Here is a 16,023-nt window from a genome sequence, read left to right as displayed (position 1 = left end):
CGATCCCTGGCCCTGGTTGGAAAGCTTTCGGGAGGAGACCAATCAATATGTCTTTCTCATATCGATGTTTCTCTCTCTTTCTCTTTCTCCTTTCCACTCTCTTTGAAAAGCAATGGAAAAAATATCCTCGGGTGAGAATTAAAAAAAAAAAATGCATGCATACACTGACAGGGACCAGGAAGCAGTCTACATGTCCTCAGTAAGAAGTGTCTCTAAAATAAGACAGATCCACGCAGTTGAAGAGAACTTGACTCTTCTAAAGAATGAAGTAGTCTGTGTTCTGACATGGAGAGATTTCAGTGATGCATTATAAGACCAAAATCAAATCACAGAACAGTATGTGTGGCCCGTCTCCTTAAGATGAAGCTGGAGCAGCTCACTTAAAGTATGCATGCATGTATTAGGTGTAAATGCTCAGGAAGGGTCTGGAAAGATGTGCACCAAAATTAATAGCGAGTATCTCTAGGGATGGGTGGAGCTGAGCAGATACCTAAACATTTTAGTCTATTTTGAAGTTGTTAGAATTATTACTAGAGTACTTACTATGAAAATAATAATGAAGCAAGAACAATATTTAAACAATAAAAGGATGCAAGTTGGGAAAGAGGAGGAGGGAGCGGCTCTGACGGTGGAACTGGGCTGTTTCCAAAGTGTTTCTCAGAATCAGAGAAGATTCAAACCAGAGGGGTCAGGCCTTCCAGTTCAGGGCATCAGGGCAACTAAAAGTTGGTTGGACATCAGAATCACTTGGAAAGCTTAAAAACAAAACCAAACAAATTCCTGGCCCCATGGCAGACCCACATGATCTCAAGTAATGGGACTGAGGCTGTGAATTTTTTAAAAAGCTTCCCAGGCCCTGGCTGGTGTGGCTCAGTTGGTTGGGCATCTTCCCCTGCACTGAAAGGTTGCTGGTTTGATGCCTGGTCAGGGCACACGCCCTGTTTCAGGCTCAATCCCCCGTAGGGGGCTTGCAGGAGGCAGCCAGTCGATGTTTCTCTCCCTCTCCCTTCCTTCCTCTCTCTCGAAAAATCAATACAAAAACCAATAAATAAATTTTAAAAAATGCTTCCCAGGTAATTTTGATGCTCACTTGAGGCTTGAGGTTTTGGTGAACCTGATTTAGTCTCTCCACCTCTGTACAGGTGAGAGAATTAAGGCTCTTGACCAGGTAGAACCCCAGCCTTGAGTGTTCACTTTTCAGTGACTGTGTCTTGTGATTCAGGTGTTTTCCCCAACAGTAACTTTTAGGTATCACCTAAATTGTTTTTTACGTTTTATAGGGACCTGGATCCCCCTCTTCCCCGCTACCCATTACTTCACCCTTTGAATTGTCTTTGGGAATGATTTTTATATTATTTTAATTTTCTTAGAAACCAGAGGGCTGCCACCAGGCTAGTGGAAAAAGCTCTAGCTTTGGATCACAAGTCTTCAGCTGACTAAAAGGCCTTAGGAAAAGAACTTTTCTCCGGTGGCACCTGTGTCTCTGTGCAGGGAAAGGGACATCGCAGCCTCTTCCTCTCAGCAGGGCTTCGGGAGGAAGAGCAGCACAGGGAACAGCCCTCCGGCTTTGTAGCTCAGATGGGTTAATCATTAACTTTGGGACTGGAAGAGCTCTTGGAGGTTCCTCTAGTGCAGGGGGAGTAACCTTCCTTCAAATGAATTCTTCCGTGGAAGGAAGGTGCCTAGCGAATCGGTGAATCTGAGCTGCAGTGTTTGAGGCAGAGACGGGGAGCTCAGAACCTCCTGTCCCTGCCCTGACGTGCACCCGCCGGGCCCACGAGCAGCCCTGAGAAATGTGTTCGGTACTGTGCACTCGAGTCCAATTTGAAAACCATCGATTTTTCTCCCTTTCCTCCTTCCATAGGTAATTATTCCCCAAATCCAGCTGATCTGACCTCTCCTATCTGTCGCCTTGTTCTTCTTCCATGACCTCCACCCTAGCCCAGGTCATGCTCACCTTCCCCTTGGCTTTCGCCTTCTAAGTGGGTTTTCTCATCTGCCCTCCTCCCACACTGCTTTCATTGTCCACTCTGCAGCCAGATCATTTTTTTATTGACAAATGTGATTATATGCCTCTCTCCCCAACCTCCAATATAAACAGACAGTGACTTTGGATTAGGATCAAATTGTGGAGCCTCTCCAGGTTCAAATGTGGCCACTGTGTTGCACCTGGAGGTAGAGCCACACAGGATTTTTTAATAGTTCCTGAGCTGATCTTCCTCCGCTTCAGACTTTTGCTCCGGGGCTCCCTCTGCCTAATCCCCTGCCACTTCCCCTGCCCAGACTTAAGTTCTGCTTCCCTAGCCTTCAGTAGTAAATGCTCCAAAACATTTCTCTAATATCTCTGAGCTAGGAAGTGCCTGTTGAACCCCTTCTCACGGGACTTTATTTCTCCTTAGGAGTAATCTCAACTCTAATTAAGTAATTACTGATGTAATTAGTTGTTTCCATTTGTCTTCCTTTATATTTTAGAAGGTAAACACTGTAAAGGCTGAAATAGAGTTCTCAAGGTTCTAGTACACACATAGTAGGTCTTCAATAAATATTTGTCCAGTGCTTGTATATTACCTGGTTTGTGCACAAATCTCATGTCTAGTGTTCAGCCCAGGTGAGGCTGCCAAGGAATATTGTGTGTTAGCACTATTTGTAGGAGCTGGAATTACCTCTGTAGCACGAGGTAGTTTAATGGTCCCTTTTTAGAGCCATATTGTCTTAAGTGGGTTACCTAGTAGGGTGCAGTTTAAAGAGCCCTGAGATTTGCTTTAATTAGAAACTTGATCAGTTATTCTAAATGAACACAGAGCTGGAAAATCCACTCAATGAGTAGGGAAGTGTGTGGGTGCAGTGAGGTTTGGAGATGGCTTTTGTATCCTGCTTGGTGGACCTCCAGCAATTCAGTAATCAAGGGACTAATGCAGAACCTAGTAGTAGCATCTCTCACTTTAGGTTTAGAAGTGTGTCCTCTGGGGAGATATATGAAGCTATAGGAAGCTGATCCCCATGCCCATGGCCATGCCCAGGGACACACACACACACACACACACACACACGCACACACAGTGAACTTATGATCCCCTGGGTGTGTTTCTGGCTGACTGCATAGCCTCGCTGCACGGGTAAGTGCCAGACTCAAATCCCATAGCACACACATCAGTGATGTTCATCCCTGACCACTGTCAGGCTAGATTGCCTGTTCTGTTCTTTGATTTCATTTAATTTGCACAAGTGTAATAACCTGCCATTTGGGTTATTTATACATCTTTCAAACTTCCAGAACACTGCAGTTCCCTAAAACTGCTTTTGCAGTTAGAAACTAGATATGAAGGAACTTGAAGTACAGAGCAGAGCCTCTTTTGCAACCTCTTGGGTTGGGTCCTTATTGTTGGGGAGACTGGGACAAGATCTGTCTTCATGTACTTGCCAAAAGGCACTTGGACTCTCCACAAGATGGTAATGAGTTTTCTTTCCTCAGTCTGATGCATCTGCTGTGGTTAGAAGAGGGTGGCTGGGCTGATTTTGCAAAGACAAGGAGGGAAAAAAGAGTCAGAAGTGAAAAGGGATGTTACTGCAGTACTTACTATCAAGCAGATTGTTTTCCTTCAGAGTCCAAGATGAAGTTAAGTCTCTTACCAAGAAAATCAACTACTGTCCTTTTTTGGTCTTAGATTAAAGAAAATACGAATATATTCTCATAAATTGGAAATTCGTTTCCAATATTGCCATTTAATTGGAGACATCTGGGACAGGGTAAAGGACCTCAAGAGTGATATTTTTGGTTCAAATCATTAAATTTGAGGTAGAGGAGAACTGCATCTTGGGTTAATCTCAAGGTGCTAAGGAGACAGGAACTCTGATCACTTTGAAGACCTTACTTTATTCTCTCAGTTACTGGTACAGAGGCAAATTTAAACATTCACTCCCCCCACCACTGCAGAAGGACCTCAGGATTTAGCGCCACAACTATAACTTCCTTTCCCCCAAGTTTTCATTCTGGGCGCCATTATAAAATTCTGTCTAGCTGGGTGAAGTTTCTGTTCTATGAATTTAATTTATGTGTCTATTGAGTCCTTGCTGAGCCCAGCTTTGTGCTTGGGCTCCCAGGTGGCTGCAGGTCCACACTATTAGCCATGGCCTTCAGAAGCTATGCATCTAAAAGCATCAAGGGGCCTAACTCTGTTTTGCAAAACAAACAAACCTCAAACCAAACAATCAAAAAATATAGCTTTGCATAGGTGAGATATTTGAACAAAATCATGCCATGTCTATAGGTTAACTCCAACCGGGTAATCGGGTGCTGTGAAAGTAGCAGCTTGAATCAGTGCCATCCTACTTCTCAGTTGTTTTGTCCTGGTATCAAGATATGGAAAGGAAGACGAACTATTCAGCAAGTTATTTTTTTCTTACATTCGGATGTTTGACTTCCATACAGTAGCATATGCTTTTATTGATTTTCGAGAGAAAGGGAGAGAGAGAAACATCAGTGGGTTGCCTGTTATACACACCCTGACCAGGGCTCAAACCTGAAACCTGGGTATGTGCCCTGACCAGGAATTGAACCCTCAACCTTTCGGTGTGCGGGATGATACTCTAACGAACTGAACCGCCCTGGCCAGCAATACAACATTTTTTTTTTTTTTTTTAATTTTTTTTTTTTTTAATTTTTTTAGAGGGTTAGAGAGATAGAAAAACATCGATTGGCTGCCTTCTGCACACCACTGCTGGGGCTCAAGCCCACAGTCCGGGCATGTGCCCTGACTGGGAAGCGAATTGGTGACCTCCAGGTTCATGGGTTGGTGCCTAACCACTGAGCCACACCGGCCAGATATCCAGCAGTTTTAATACGGGCCCCAGAGTGTTTTCGTGTTCATATTCTCAGCTGAGTTTTTATAATTGAGAGGTATTGTCAGCCTCACTTTGCACATGGAAGAAAAGGAAACTGAGGTGTAGGTCAGGCGCCGGGAGGAATCGGAGCCTTTGTTTCTCCGCTGTGCAGCAGCCTTGTGTTAAGAGGGCATGGTACCTGTCAGATATTTACCAGGCATGATAGCGGTGGCGTTGGGATTATTTCATCTTTTTTCTCTGTTCCTAGATAACACCTCCTTGGTTTTGTTCCTCCCCCTCCCCCTTTTGTTTCTTGCAGCTTGGATTCCTTAGCACCACCTCTGCTCAGCCAGAACAGAAGGCCCCCAGTCTCATCGGCACCTATCACCATGTTGACCGCGTCACTGGCCAGGTGCTAACCTGTGACAAGTGTCCGGCGGGAACCTATGTATCTGAGCACTGTACCAACACAAGCCTGCGTGTGTGCAGCAGCTGCCCAGCGGGGACCTTTACGAGGCATGAGAACGGCATAGAGAAATGCCATGACTGTAGTCAGCCATGCCCGTGGCCGATGGTTGAGAAATTACCGTGTGCTGCCTTGACTGACCGGGAATGCGCTTGCCCACCTGGCATGTTCCAGTTTAATGGTACCTGCGCCCCCCACACGGTGTGTCCTGTGGGCTGGGGTGTGCGGAAGAAAGGGTCGGAGACCGAGGACGTGCGGTGTAAGCAGTGTGCTCGGGGAACCTTCTCTGATGTGCCTTCTAGTGTGATGAAATGCAAAGCATACACAGACTGTCTGAGTCAGAACCTGGTGGTGATCAAGCCAGGCTCCAAGGAGGCAGACAACGTCTGTGGCACAGCCCCGACCTTCTCCAGTACAACCCCACCCTCCCCTGGCACAACCATCTTTTCACGCCCTGAGCACATGGAATCACATGAAGTCCCTTCCTCCACTTATGTTCCCAAAGGTAACTTAACCTCATGAGTTATTTATTTATTTGAGGAGGGCTTTGAGTCCAGTGAAGCTACTGGCAATGGGCTTGTACTTGTACCATGGATGTTTTCTCCGTTTTATAGATTCCCAAAGTCCCCCCTGGATGAAGGGACTTGCACTTTGTGGCTAATTGAATTTAGCTTCTTTGGACCTTTTAGAAACATTTAGACTCAGAAGTTTTAAGTTAGGGGGATCAGATATCTATAAACCAGGTCACATCAAAATAGAAAATAAGAATCCAGTAAAACAGGGACAGTGAGTGACCTTATGTAAGTCACTGAACTTCTGACCTTGGTTTCAAACTTGTCAAATAATGAGTGATTTAGATGTTGAAGGTCTCTCCCCGATTAAAAGCTTTCCAACATGGAATCACTCCTGGGTAGAGACAGCCAGAAGGTCAGACGGAGGGAGAAGGGGAGGAAATGCAATGGCATCCGGAGGGGCAGGATGAATATTGGATCTAAGGTGGGGCAAAGAAGGGGAAAATAAGTTAGAAGTTTCAGCAAACAAGCAAATTTGTATCACACTGAAGGTAACTAGCATTCACATGTGGAAAATAGTGTTTATTTTTTTGAGATTATTCCAACTTGATGCCCTTCATCGAGTATCTCAGTTTTCCTCAGAATTCATTTAGAATCTCAGGCCTAATGTAAAATTTAGTCTTTATTTTCAAATCCTTTTTGATTGAATTTAATTTTCATGAAGTGATAGCCAACTTGAGTTGTGCTTTCTAGCATCATCTCACTTGTGATTGTACTTGACCTTGACAAGAGCCCTGTAAGGAGGGCCTTGTTACAAACACCATTTTAAAAGGAAAAAACTGGCTCAGAGATCTGAAATGACCTGACCAGGTTTTCTCATGGGCTGGTACCGGACAGGTCTTATTTCTTGGGGGTCAAAAATCTCTGGCTCTCACAACTCGTTAATGAAGACAACTTGTGGAAGCTTCTCTGAAAGAAGTCCACTAAACCGCCAGCCCAAGTCTTATTTAATCTCTTAATAGAACATACTAGGAAGTCCTGCCTTATTTATTCACTGGCCTGTCTCACCAGACATTTCTTTCACTGGCCAGCCTTGGATTCGAGGTAGGGCTCTTTTCTTTTTATCTTTATGACATTTTCAATTGTACCCCATTGCGTTATGAAATAGTCAAGAGCGGGAGACGAGGTATAAAGGAATTAAAGGACAAAGGAGTTAACTTTGAACTAGTTCTCTGAAATAATCAGAACAATTAAGAGTCGACTAAAGCTTTGAACATACAAGTGCCTGCTCAGGGTGCGAGGCGCTGGAGTAGCTGCTGTGAGGTTCAGATGTTGGATCCCTGAGAAGGCCCTTGGTTTTGGCACAAGGAAGTGAATGAGTTTAGCCGTTCAGCTTAGTTTTTAACCATCCACATAAAAATGCTTTTAAGATCTTTATGAAAATGTGCAGTATAATTTATTCTTAAGCTCCAAAGGTCATCTCTTCTTGAATTATCTGGCCTCGTTTGGAGATGAGCAGGAAGAGGAAGGAATATATAGATCCCCAAATATAGAAAAGCTCTTCCCCCCTCCTTACTCTTTTTTTCTAGGCATGAACTCAACAGAATCCAACTCTTCTGCCTCTGTTAGACCAAAAGTACTGAGTGGCACCCTCGAAGGGACAGTCCCTGACAACGCAAGCTCAGCAAGGTGGGAAGGAGGTGTGAACAAGACCCTTCCAAACCTCCAGGTAGTCGACCACCAGCAAGGCTCCCACCACAGACACATCCTGAAGCTGCTGCCACCCATGGAGGCCACGGGGGGCGAGAAGTCCAGCACACCCATCAAAGGCATCAAGAGGGGCCATCCCAGGCAGAACACGCACAAGCATTTTGACATCAATGAGCATCTGCCCTGGATGATTGTGCTTTTCCTGCTGCTGGTGCTTGTGGTGATAGTGGTGTGCAGTATCCGGAAAAGCTCAAGGACTCTAAAAAAGGGGCCCCGGCAGGATCCCAGCGCCATTGTGGAAAAGGCGGGGCTGAAGAAGTCTGTCACCCCAACCCAGAACCGGGAGAAGTGGATCTACTACTGCAATGGCCACGGTGAGCTTTCTTTTCTCCTTGCTTTACAGATCCCCTGCCTCTCCTTCCCTAGTCCCTGGTCTGAAGGAGTGGGAAATGCAAAGTTTCTGGAGTCTCTTTTGTACACCTAGTGTTATTTGATCTAGTTGTGTTCTGAGAAATGAGGTGGTCAGCATTTGACGCAATGCGTTCAGAGAGAGTAACCACTCTGCCCTTTCCTCCCCTGGTGCATTTAAAGGAGCATTTTGCAAAATGAGAGACCTGAGAGGGACCTTTAGGGACTCTGTTCAGAAGCCTTGTCATTGAACACTGGAGGACATTGAGTTCAGAGAGGTTTGACTGCATCTTTGACCCAGGCTGGTGGTTTGTCCAGGATGGATGGGACTGATGCCACATCTCCTGACTGGTGGAGCCCTGGCTTCTTTTTCACTACTGGGCTGCTAAGAAAATAAAAAACAACTTGTCTTAAGCTTGCCTTTTTGAACCTGAACCTTGCTTTCAGATTCCTGTACTTTTTGCCCGTGTTGTAGTCCCACTTAATATTTTTAGGATCCCATTTCTGTCAGGATAGGAAGGTCTGTGAGATTACTGACACCCAAAGCTTCATACGTTGGTGATCATTTGAGGCTGGGCCTCCCCTCGTCCGCACAGTAGTCAGTGTGTGTTGACACAGGCAGCAATATTTGTTTTTCCTTTTTTGAAGGCCAAAAATAGCTTACAGAAGTTGTCCCAAGAGCTGTTTGAGGTGAGATGGCAGTTTTCAGGCTGAGGCTGTAACTTCCTTTTCTATAAATCCTAAAATGAGATTTCAGGGTGAATTTTGATCATTCTAGTCAGGTGCCCTCTTGCCCCTTAAAGGTAAAGATGCTAGCCTAACTTTCTAAAAAAGTTGTATTGAGTCTTAAAACTATGTTTATACCTTTTGGCCCAGCATGTTCAATTTTTGTGAATCTGTTATGAACCAGAAATATTTAAAAAAAAAGATTTAAGCACAAAAGTCTTAAACTTTAACCGTTATTATGTACAATAAGTTGAAATTGGAAACAAAAGGACAGTTTTAAGGAAATGACTGAGTATATCGTGGCCTATCTATAGTATGGACTATTATGTTGACCTTGCAGATTTTAAGAATTTTTTTGACTTATGACATAGCAAGGTGTTTACACTAGGTTAAAGAAAAGAAAAAACAACTCAGACCACGCAATTCATATAATATGATCCCAGTTCCCTTAAAACTTTGAAATAAAGACTGAAAGAAAACGGGCCAAAATGACAGTGATATTTCTTCAAGTTTGGTGGGATTCATGTGTGGATTTTTTTCCTTCTTTCTTAGTTTTCTTTCCTTTCCCCAGATTTTCTAAAATTTTCTAAACATAGCACATGCTAACTTTATAATCAGAAATTTAGAGAAAGTGAAAAAATTAACTCATTTTGCTTTTCTTTCCTAATTTGTGTAAATGATCAAACGAAGTGAAACTCAGAGTGAGATGAGCATCCTCCTGGGGACAGAGCCTGCACAGACTTGAAGAAGACTACCCCGTGCTGGCAGCCCAGCTGGGGAAGGAAGGCTTCAATCCTCCCTCCTTTTTAATAAATCTTTTTATTTGGACATAATTTCAAACTTATGGAAAAATTGCAAGAATAGTACAAGGAATACCTGTATACTTGTGCCCAGAATTGACCTATTGTTAACATTTTGCCCGTTTGCTTTATGGGCTCTCTTTATATAAAAAATAGATTTTATCAATTATAAAATATGTATACTACAGAATAGTTTTTTGTTTGTTTTTAAATATATCTTTATTGATTTCAGAGAGAGGAAGGGAGAGGGAGAGAGAGAGAAACATCAATGATGAGAGAGTTGTCATTGATCGCCTGCCTCCTGCACGCATCCACCTGGGAATCCAGCCTGCAACAGGGCATGTGCCCTGACAGGGAATCGAACTGCGAGCTCCTGGATCCTAGGTCCATGCTCAACCGCTGAGCCCCGCCTGGTTGGGCCAGAATAGTTTGTTATGTATTATACAACATAACATAATATACAATATATGTTATGTATATACAAACATGTGCATCCATAAAACAATTTTTCTGAACTATCCTGGCTGGATAGGAACCGTGCCTTTGTCCAGTGTCTTCAGGCCAGTAGCCACCTTAGAAATCAGATTGACTGTTGTGGTGTCACTGTGCTTGTGTTCAAGTAACCCCTATTTTTCTTAATAATGTCCCCAAAGGCCCAGACGGAGTGGCTCAGTTGGTTGAGTGTTGTCCTATGCACCGAAAGGGAGTGTATGGAAGGCAACCAATAGAAGTTTCTCTCTCTCCCTTCTCTCTGAGCATGTCCTTGGGTTAAGATTTAAAAATAATTATGTCCCCAAAGCCCAAGAGTAGTGATGCTGGTGATTCGGATATGCCAAAGTGAAGCTGTAAAGTGCTTCTTTTAAGTGAAAAGGTGAAAGTTCTCGATCTAATAAGGAAAGAGAAAAATCACATGCTGAGGTTTCTGAGACATATGGTAAGAAGGAAACTTCTACCCGGGAAATTATGGGGAAGGTAAAAGAAGTTTGTGCTAATTGCTGAGAGACTGAACGACCGCACACTTACATAACTTTTATTGCAGTCTATTGTTATAATTGTTCTATTTTATTATTGTTGGTAATCTCTTATTGTGCCCAATTTATGAATTAAATTTTATCATAGGTTTATATAGGTAAAAGCATAGTAATTATGTATAAGATTAGGTACTATCTGCAGCTTCAGGCATCCGCTAAGGGTCTTGCCTCCAAGGAGATGAGACTGCTGTGGTCTCATTCAGGTGTAACTTTTCCAATCGTTTTCAATTTCCCCCCAGATTTTTGCATTGGGGTGTTTATATTTTCTTTAGAAAAAGAAGGCCTATTTTTTCCAAATTTCTGTTCTCCAAGGTTTAACCAAGTAAAATCCCATTACAAAGAGAGGTTCTGTTTAATAAAAACCATTCCAGGTACTCAGAGAAACAGTATCTTGTTGTTCTGATTGCGGTGAGTTCTGGGCAGCAGGTAATCCTGTAGGATAAGATCTTTTTCTGGTCCCTGTTCATTTACACTGAATTGTTCGTGAGGATGAGAGTTGGGATAAAATTGCCTAGCCCTGGGTGTTCGCTGTGAGAGGTCGCGTAAGACCTCACTCACTCCGGCCCACCTCGAGCAGCCCACGCCGCTCTCCTGAACACCATGTAGACCCTCGGCACTCTGAAGGTAGGCCATCGGTTCCCGTCTTTCTCAACAACACGAGCCTCTTTATTTGGCTGTAGGCACCCCTCTCTGCCTATCAAGGACTTAATGGTTTTTAAAGTTGAAATCCACAAAAATGCAGTCCTACTTTCATGGAATCCTAGTGTTGGATCCTAAGATTCTATTTCTTAATTCCTTCAGCTCGCACTGTCTTGTAGCGTTAAACTGTGTGTTAGTGGGGAGACACTGGGTCTTATTGTGTGTTCCCTATGCTGGGCCAATAGCTCAGGGCTCAAGGAGGGGTGGTCTTGAGCTGTGCTGGCAAATATAGTCATCTCCTGAGCTATTAAATTTAAAACTAAAATGGACTAAAGTTAAAAATCCAGTTTCTCAGTTGCACCAGCCACAGCTTAACCGCTCAATAGCCACATGTTGCTAGTAGTTACCATATTGAACAGGACTGGTAGAGACCCATTTCCATCAAAGAAAGTTCTATCGGACAGCAGTGGTCTAGAGCACCCATGACTTATCCACTTGTCCTTTTCAGGATTGGATTGTTTTCAAGCTGTTGACCTATTGGATTTTTTTTCCTTTTGAATTATAGTGATATGTGGTGTTCGGGATTGAGACACAAAGATCTTCTGGTGGGTTCTTTATACTCAAGAATTATTTCTCTGAGTTAAAGGAGGGTTCCACGGCAGCAGTGCTTTGAAATATGTGAAAGCTGGCTCCAAAAAGATTGCTGATATTCCTCCATTCGATTTACTTCTTTAGAGTGGAACACTTTGGCCCTTAATATTGGAAAGCAGGGTGACAGGAAGAGAGGACCCTCTAACTCAAAGGCCAGCACACCTTTGTAAATGCTTAAGTGTTTGGGTTTAACCAGAATGGAAGTGGACTAGCCCTAAGCAGAGAAGCCGTGGGAGCCATGTGGCTAGGCCAGAGGTGGGAGTAGGGAGACAGTGGAGGCAGTTAACGCTCAACCTGACTTTTAGTAGTAACCGTTTCCCAGTTCGCTGAGGGGATCAGCAATAAAGCATGGCCATCAGATATGTGGGGTAGCTAGGAAAAGGTGGCAGTTATCCTTGTATTTTCCCTTCAAACTTATTCCCCAGTTCCTCCATCTCCTAATACATAGCAGCTTTTGCTAAACCTTTGTCCCCATGTAAGCCAGGGAACCCCAACCACAAACAACTCCTGGGAATGGCTTTGTGTTGGTCACAAGGGGGGCATGTTTTACCTGCTTTGGAAAAGTCCCTTGACTTTTGTACTGGCCAGCAGCTCCTATCCACCTGTAAAGATTACTCAGCTTCTGGGTTACACATTTGCTGGTTGTATACTCCCCCCAGTCTAGCTAAGTATTGATTAATAGGTTTACACATTGGTTACAGGGAAACCCTGTTGAGCTTCCATATATTCTTATCTTGGCTCATTAGTGTGAACATTCCTCTCCTAGGTAAAGAGTTTCTTAAATTCCAGATTTACCAGTGATCCATGCATTTTTGTAATTTGTTCCCACTCAAAATGGTCCTTGAGGATGGAAAAAAATGTCCCTTCTATAAGGGCAGAAGGTTGGAGTTACAGAAATAATTCACTTCACTTCCAGAAAGGCGATGTCAGGCACTCCAGAGGCGCAGGGAAAGCTCTTTTCCACAGGATTTGTCTTTAGCTATGACGACCATAAGTTTCTTCAGGGAAAAAAAAGTGTGACAGATAATAGATAAGAGAAGAGCTAGTCTCTTGTCTTGGTTACATATTTCTTCCTCTGTTCTGCTTTTTGCTGTTTTTTTCTCCTGTTTGAGTTACTGTCCAGATGTTGAATTATTTCCCTTAAGAGAAACTCACTGGTCAATCTGCCTGACTTGGAATTGGTTGTACTTTGGCTGAAGAGGGGAGCAGAATACATGAGGTAAACATTTCCTGTGCACGCTGTGCTATCCTACTCTGAAATAATGGGGAGGTTTATAACCTGATTCAATCCCAAGGCAAAGGAATGATTAGGAAAGTTCAAAAATGACTTGTTATTAAACTACTCAACTTGTGTTATTTTCATTTAATTATATGTATCTGAACATCAAGTTCCAAACACTGTCCTAGGGCTAGGACTTTCTAGACTTTAGTAACATCAAGAGTGTTTTAGTTTTGTTTTGGGAAAGCTTCTTTCAGTGTCTCCATGATAATGGTGGTCCCTAGTATATAATTCAGTCAAAGGGGCGTGGTACATGCCTACCTTGGCGGAGCATTTAATTGGATGATCTCAGACTGGGAGATGAAGGAGCAGTTGGCTGGGAGATGAATTAGGAGATCTTGGCTGCTAGTGAAAGTGAAGAAATTCTTAAAACTCTTACAATCAACACAAAACTTCCCTACACGAAAGCATTCCCTCCTCATTTCTCCTTCCTTTATACTCGCTTCACCTGTCCCTCAGGGACCTCTCTGTTGCTCTTGATATTCTGACTTTAGCTCAACTTTACTTGAAAATGTCCTTGTCCTGGGTGAGTCCAAAAAAACTTTTCTATGTGCGGTGCCTTGTTATTGACACACTGGTTTTGGGGGAAGATAGAGAAATAATACTTTCTGTTTATTAAATGTTTAACAGGCACTCTTCTATTGGATTTATGTGTATTTTGTCATTTAATTCTCAGAACTACCTTATAATGTCAGGATCATACCCATTTCCCATATTATGAACAGAGGCAGACAGATTAATTGATTAGACTAAAGATCATACCACAAGCCAGCGGTGAACCAGGACTGGAACTCAGGCAGTCGGTTTTGGATCCTGAGCTGGTAACTAGTGTGCTAAACTCCGTCTCAGTCTTGTCTCTCTGTCTTTTGAAGAAGGAGGGGTTGGGGTGAGGACAGATGGTCGAGACCTAGACCATCATGAATACATCATTGGAACATAGTTCTCCCTTAGTTCTACTTGTCTCCTTTTCTGTGGATTTATGTGTATTTTCAAAACAACCTAGACTCAGAAAGACAGGGTTAATAACACTTGGCTCAATCCTGGGAGGCAGCACACTGCTGTGAAAGATGAGGGCTGATGAGTCAGGTTCGCCTGGGGTTTGAATATCAACTCAGACTATGTAACTGTGCCAAGCTACTGAACCTCTCCTCAGTTTTCTCATCTGCAATGTGGACATAACTCCTGTCTATCTCATGGGGTTGTTCATGAACACTGAATGAGATCATATGCGACATTGATAAAATTGCTAGCTCAGCTTTTCTTTTTTCAAGTTTTTAATTTTATTTGAAATGTATCTCTGTTGAAAGTATTACAGATGTTGTGCCCTCCGCCCCATTAACCCCCTCCTCCCCACTCTAGCCCCCTACCTTGGCTTCCTTTTCTTTCTCCCCACAAAAAGGTCAGGGAGTTAAGCTATACTGAAGATTTCATGGAAAACTGAGGCCAGGTCAGGAGGACAACTATATTTAATTTTCAACCAAGTAGAAATCCGTTAAGGGTCAAATTTAATGAGCCATAGGGACCAGGAGAAATGGCTATAGAGAAAACATCTGCACTAGGAACTTTGGCCATAAAATTCCTTAAAGGCTGATTGACCAGCACAAAAGGAAGTGGAAAATGACAGTGTGGCATATGTCTGATCTCAGCATTCTAGAGGGTGAAAGGAAGGATCTAGGCTCACCTGTCCTGCTCTGGTAGGGTCAGGAGCACCTGTTGAGGTGATAGTGCAGCCTGGGGAAGCGGGAGAAGGGAAGCAGAGGGGGAGATGGAAACCCCAGTAGGAGACAAGTGGAGGGGGCAGTATTGGCTAGGAGAGGGGAGCTGTGCAAAGGGAAGGACCTTGTGGGCCTGGTTTTGATGAAGGTCTTGGATTCGGTGATGTCTAATGTCTCCCTCCATTCTAAAACTCTATCCTTCAGTGATGCAAAAATGGAAATGTGAAGTTGAAAACAACCCACAACCAAACCATTTCCATATTATCTCAAGCTTGAAACCCAAAGACAAAGTTCAAGTACAGACCAGCTGGCTTGGTGGTTGAACCTCTTATTTACATAACTTTGATGTTATCTGTATGTAAAGACTGTTCTTAGGGGAACAATGCTGATGAAGAACCAGAACAAGCTTTGGGTAGAGCACTTATCTAAAAGGTTCAGACACTGTCCTAGAACCAAGCTCTATTTTAGACCCTGAGTTTCTGGTAATATATATATTTTATTTCTTCCATCCTGTCCCCTGTCCACAACTCACTGCTCAGTGAAAGTAAAATATAACATCATCTCACCTTACCTAGTAAACAAACAGAAACACATCCTTTCTGTTGCCTTTAGGTTTTACTCAGTAACAACCTCATTCTTTGTTCTGTCCTTATGAATCCCAACAACAGGCTCAGAAAAAACAACAACAACGCTTCCTTTCTTCCTGAATTGTGGTTCCTCCTTAAGGATGGGTCTAGTGTGGGGAGGATAGGTGTTAATCGAGGGTTGTGAAGAAAACACATCTTTCAGATTCACAGCTGTAGACTTTCTTCTCTACCCACAGTAAGTGGTCAGATGCAGTCCAGTTGTAGGAGGGGAGTGTGATTGTGTGTTTTGTATAACTAGACAAAAAAATTTTGTACAAAACAACCACAAAAACCTTGAGGTTGCTGTGGTTGGTTAATTGACAGATGCTCAGTCTTAGAAACTGTATCCTGGATATATTTAAACAATATCAACATGCTCTTCAATCAGGTTGCAGGAATGACTTAAGAAAACATGTCAACAGAATGATTAAAACCACCATGTTCAGTGTTCAGAAATGAAGAACAAATGAAGTGTGTTAATAAGTAATCTCCCTTTCATTTATTTCTAAAATAAGGTTATGGGGTGTTTGCTACTACTGACATAGGTCACCAGGTGATTTAGGAATGCAAAGATGACATACATTGTGACTACTCACATATTTTTTTATCCTTATAAGAAAGGTTTCTGTTACCATGAAA

The 16,023-nt window shown here is 43.1% G+C and overlaps 1 protein-coding gene across 1 annotated transcript in view; it reads left to right on the top strand.

Annotated features, from left to right (window-relative positions):
- Nucleotides 1-16,023, top strand: part of TNFRSF21 (TNF receptor superfamily member 21) — a 62,826-nt gene that overhangs the window by 14,599 nt on the left and 32,204 nt on the right. The window contains exons 2-3 of the mRNA XM_087817438.1: nucleotides 5,141-5,792; nucleotides 7,389-7,883. Of these exons, the coding sequence (XP_087673564.1) occupies nucleotides 5,141-5,792; nucleotides 7,389-7,883 (1,147 nt within the window). The remainder of the gene's footprint in view (nucleotides 1-5,140; nucleotides 5,793-7,388; nucleotides 7,884-16,023) is intronic.

The sequence above is a fragment of the Miniopterus natalensis genome, chromosome 5 (assembly GCF_054644295.1).
Source record: "Miniopterus natalensis isolate mMinNat1 chromosome 5, mMinNat1.hap1, whole genome shotgun sequence".
NCBI lineage: Eukaryota > Metazoa > Chordata > Mammalia > Chiroptera > Miniopteridae > Miniopterus > Miniopterus natalensis.
The sequence above is the reverse complement of the archived record's forward strand: the minus strand, read 5'-3'. Positions and strand labels throughout refer to the sequence as shown.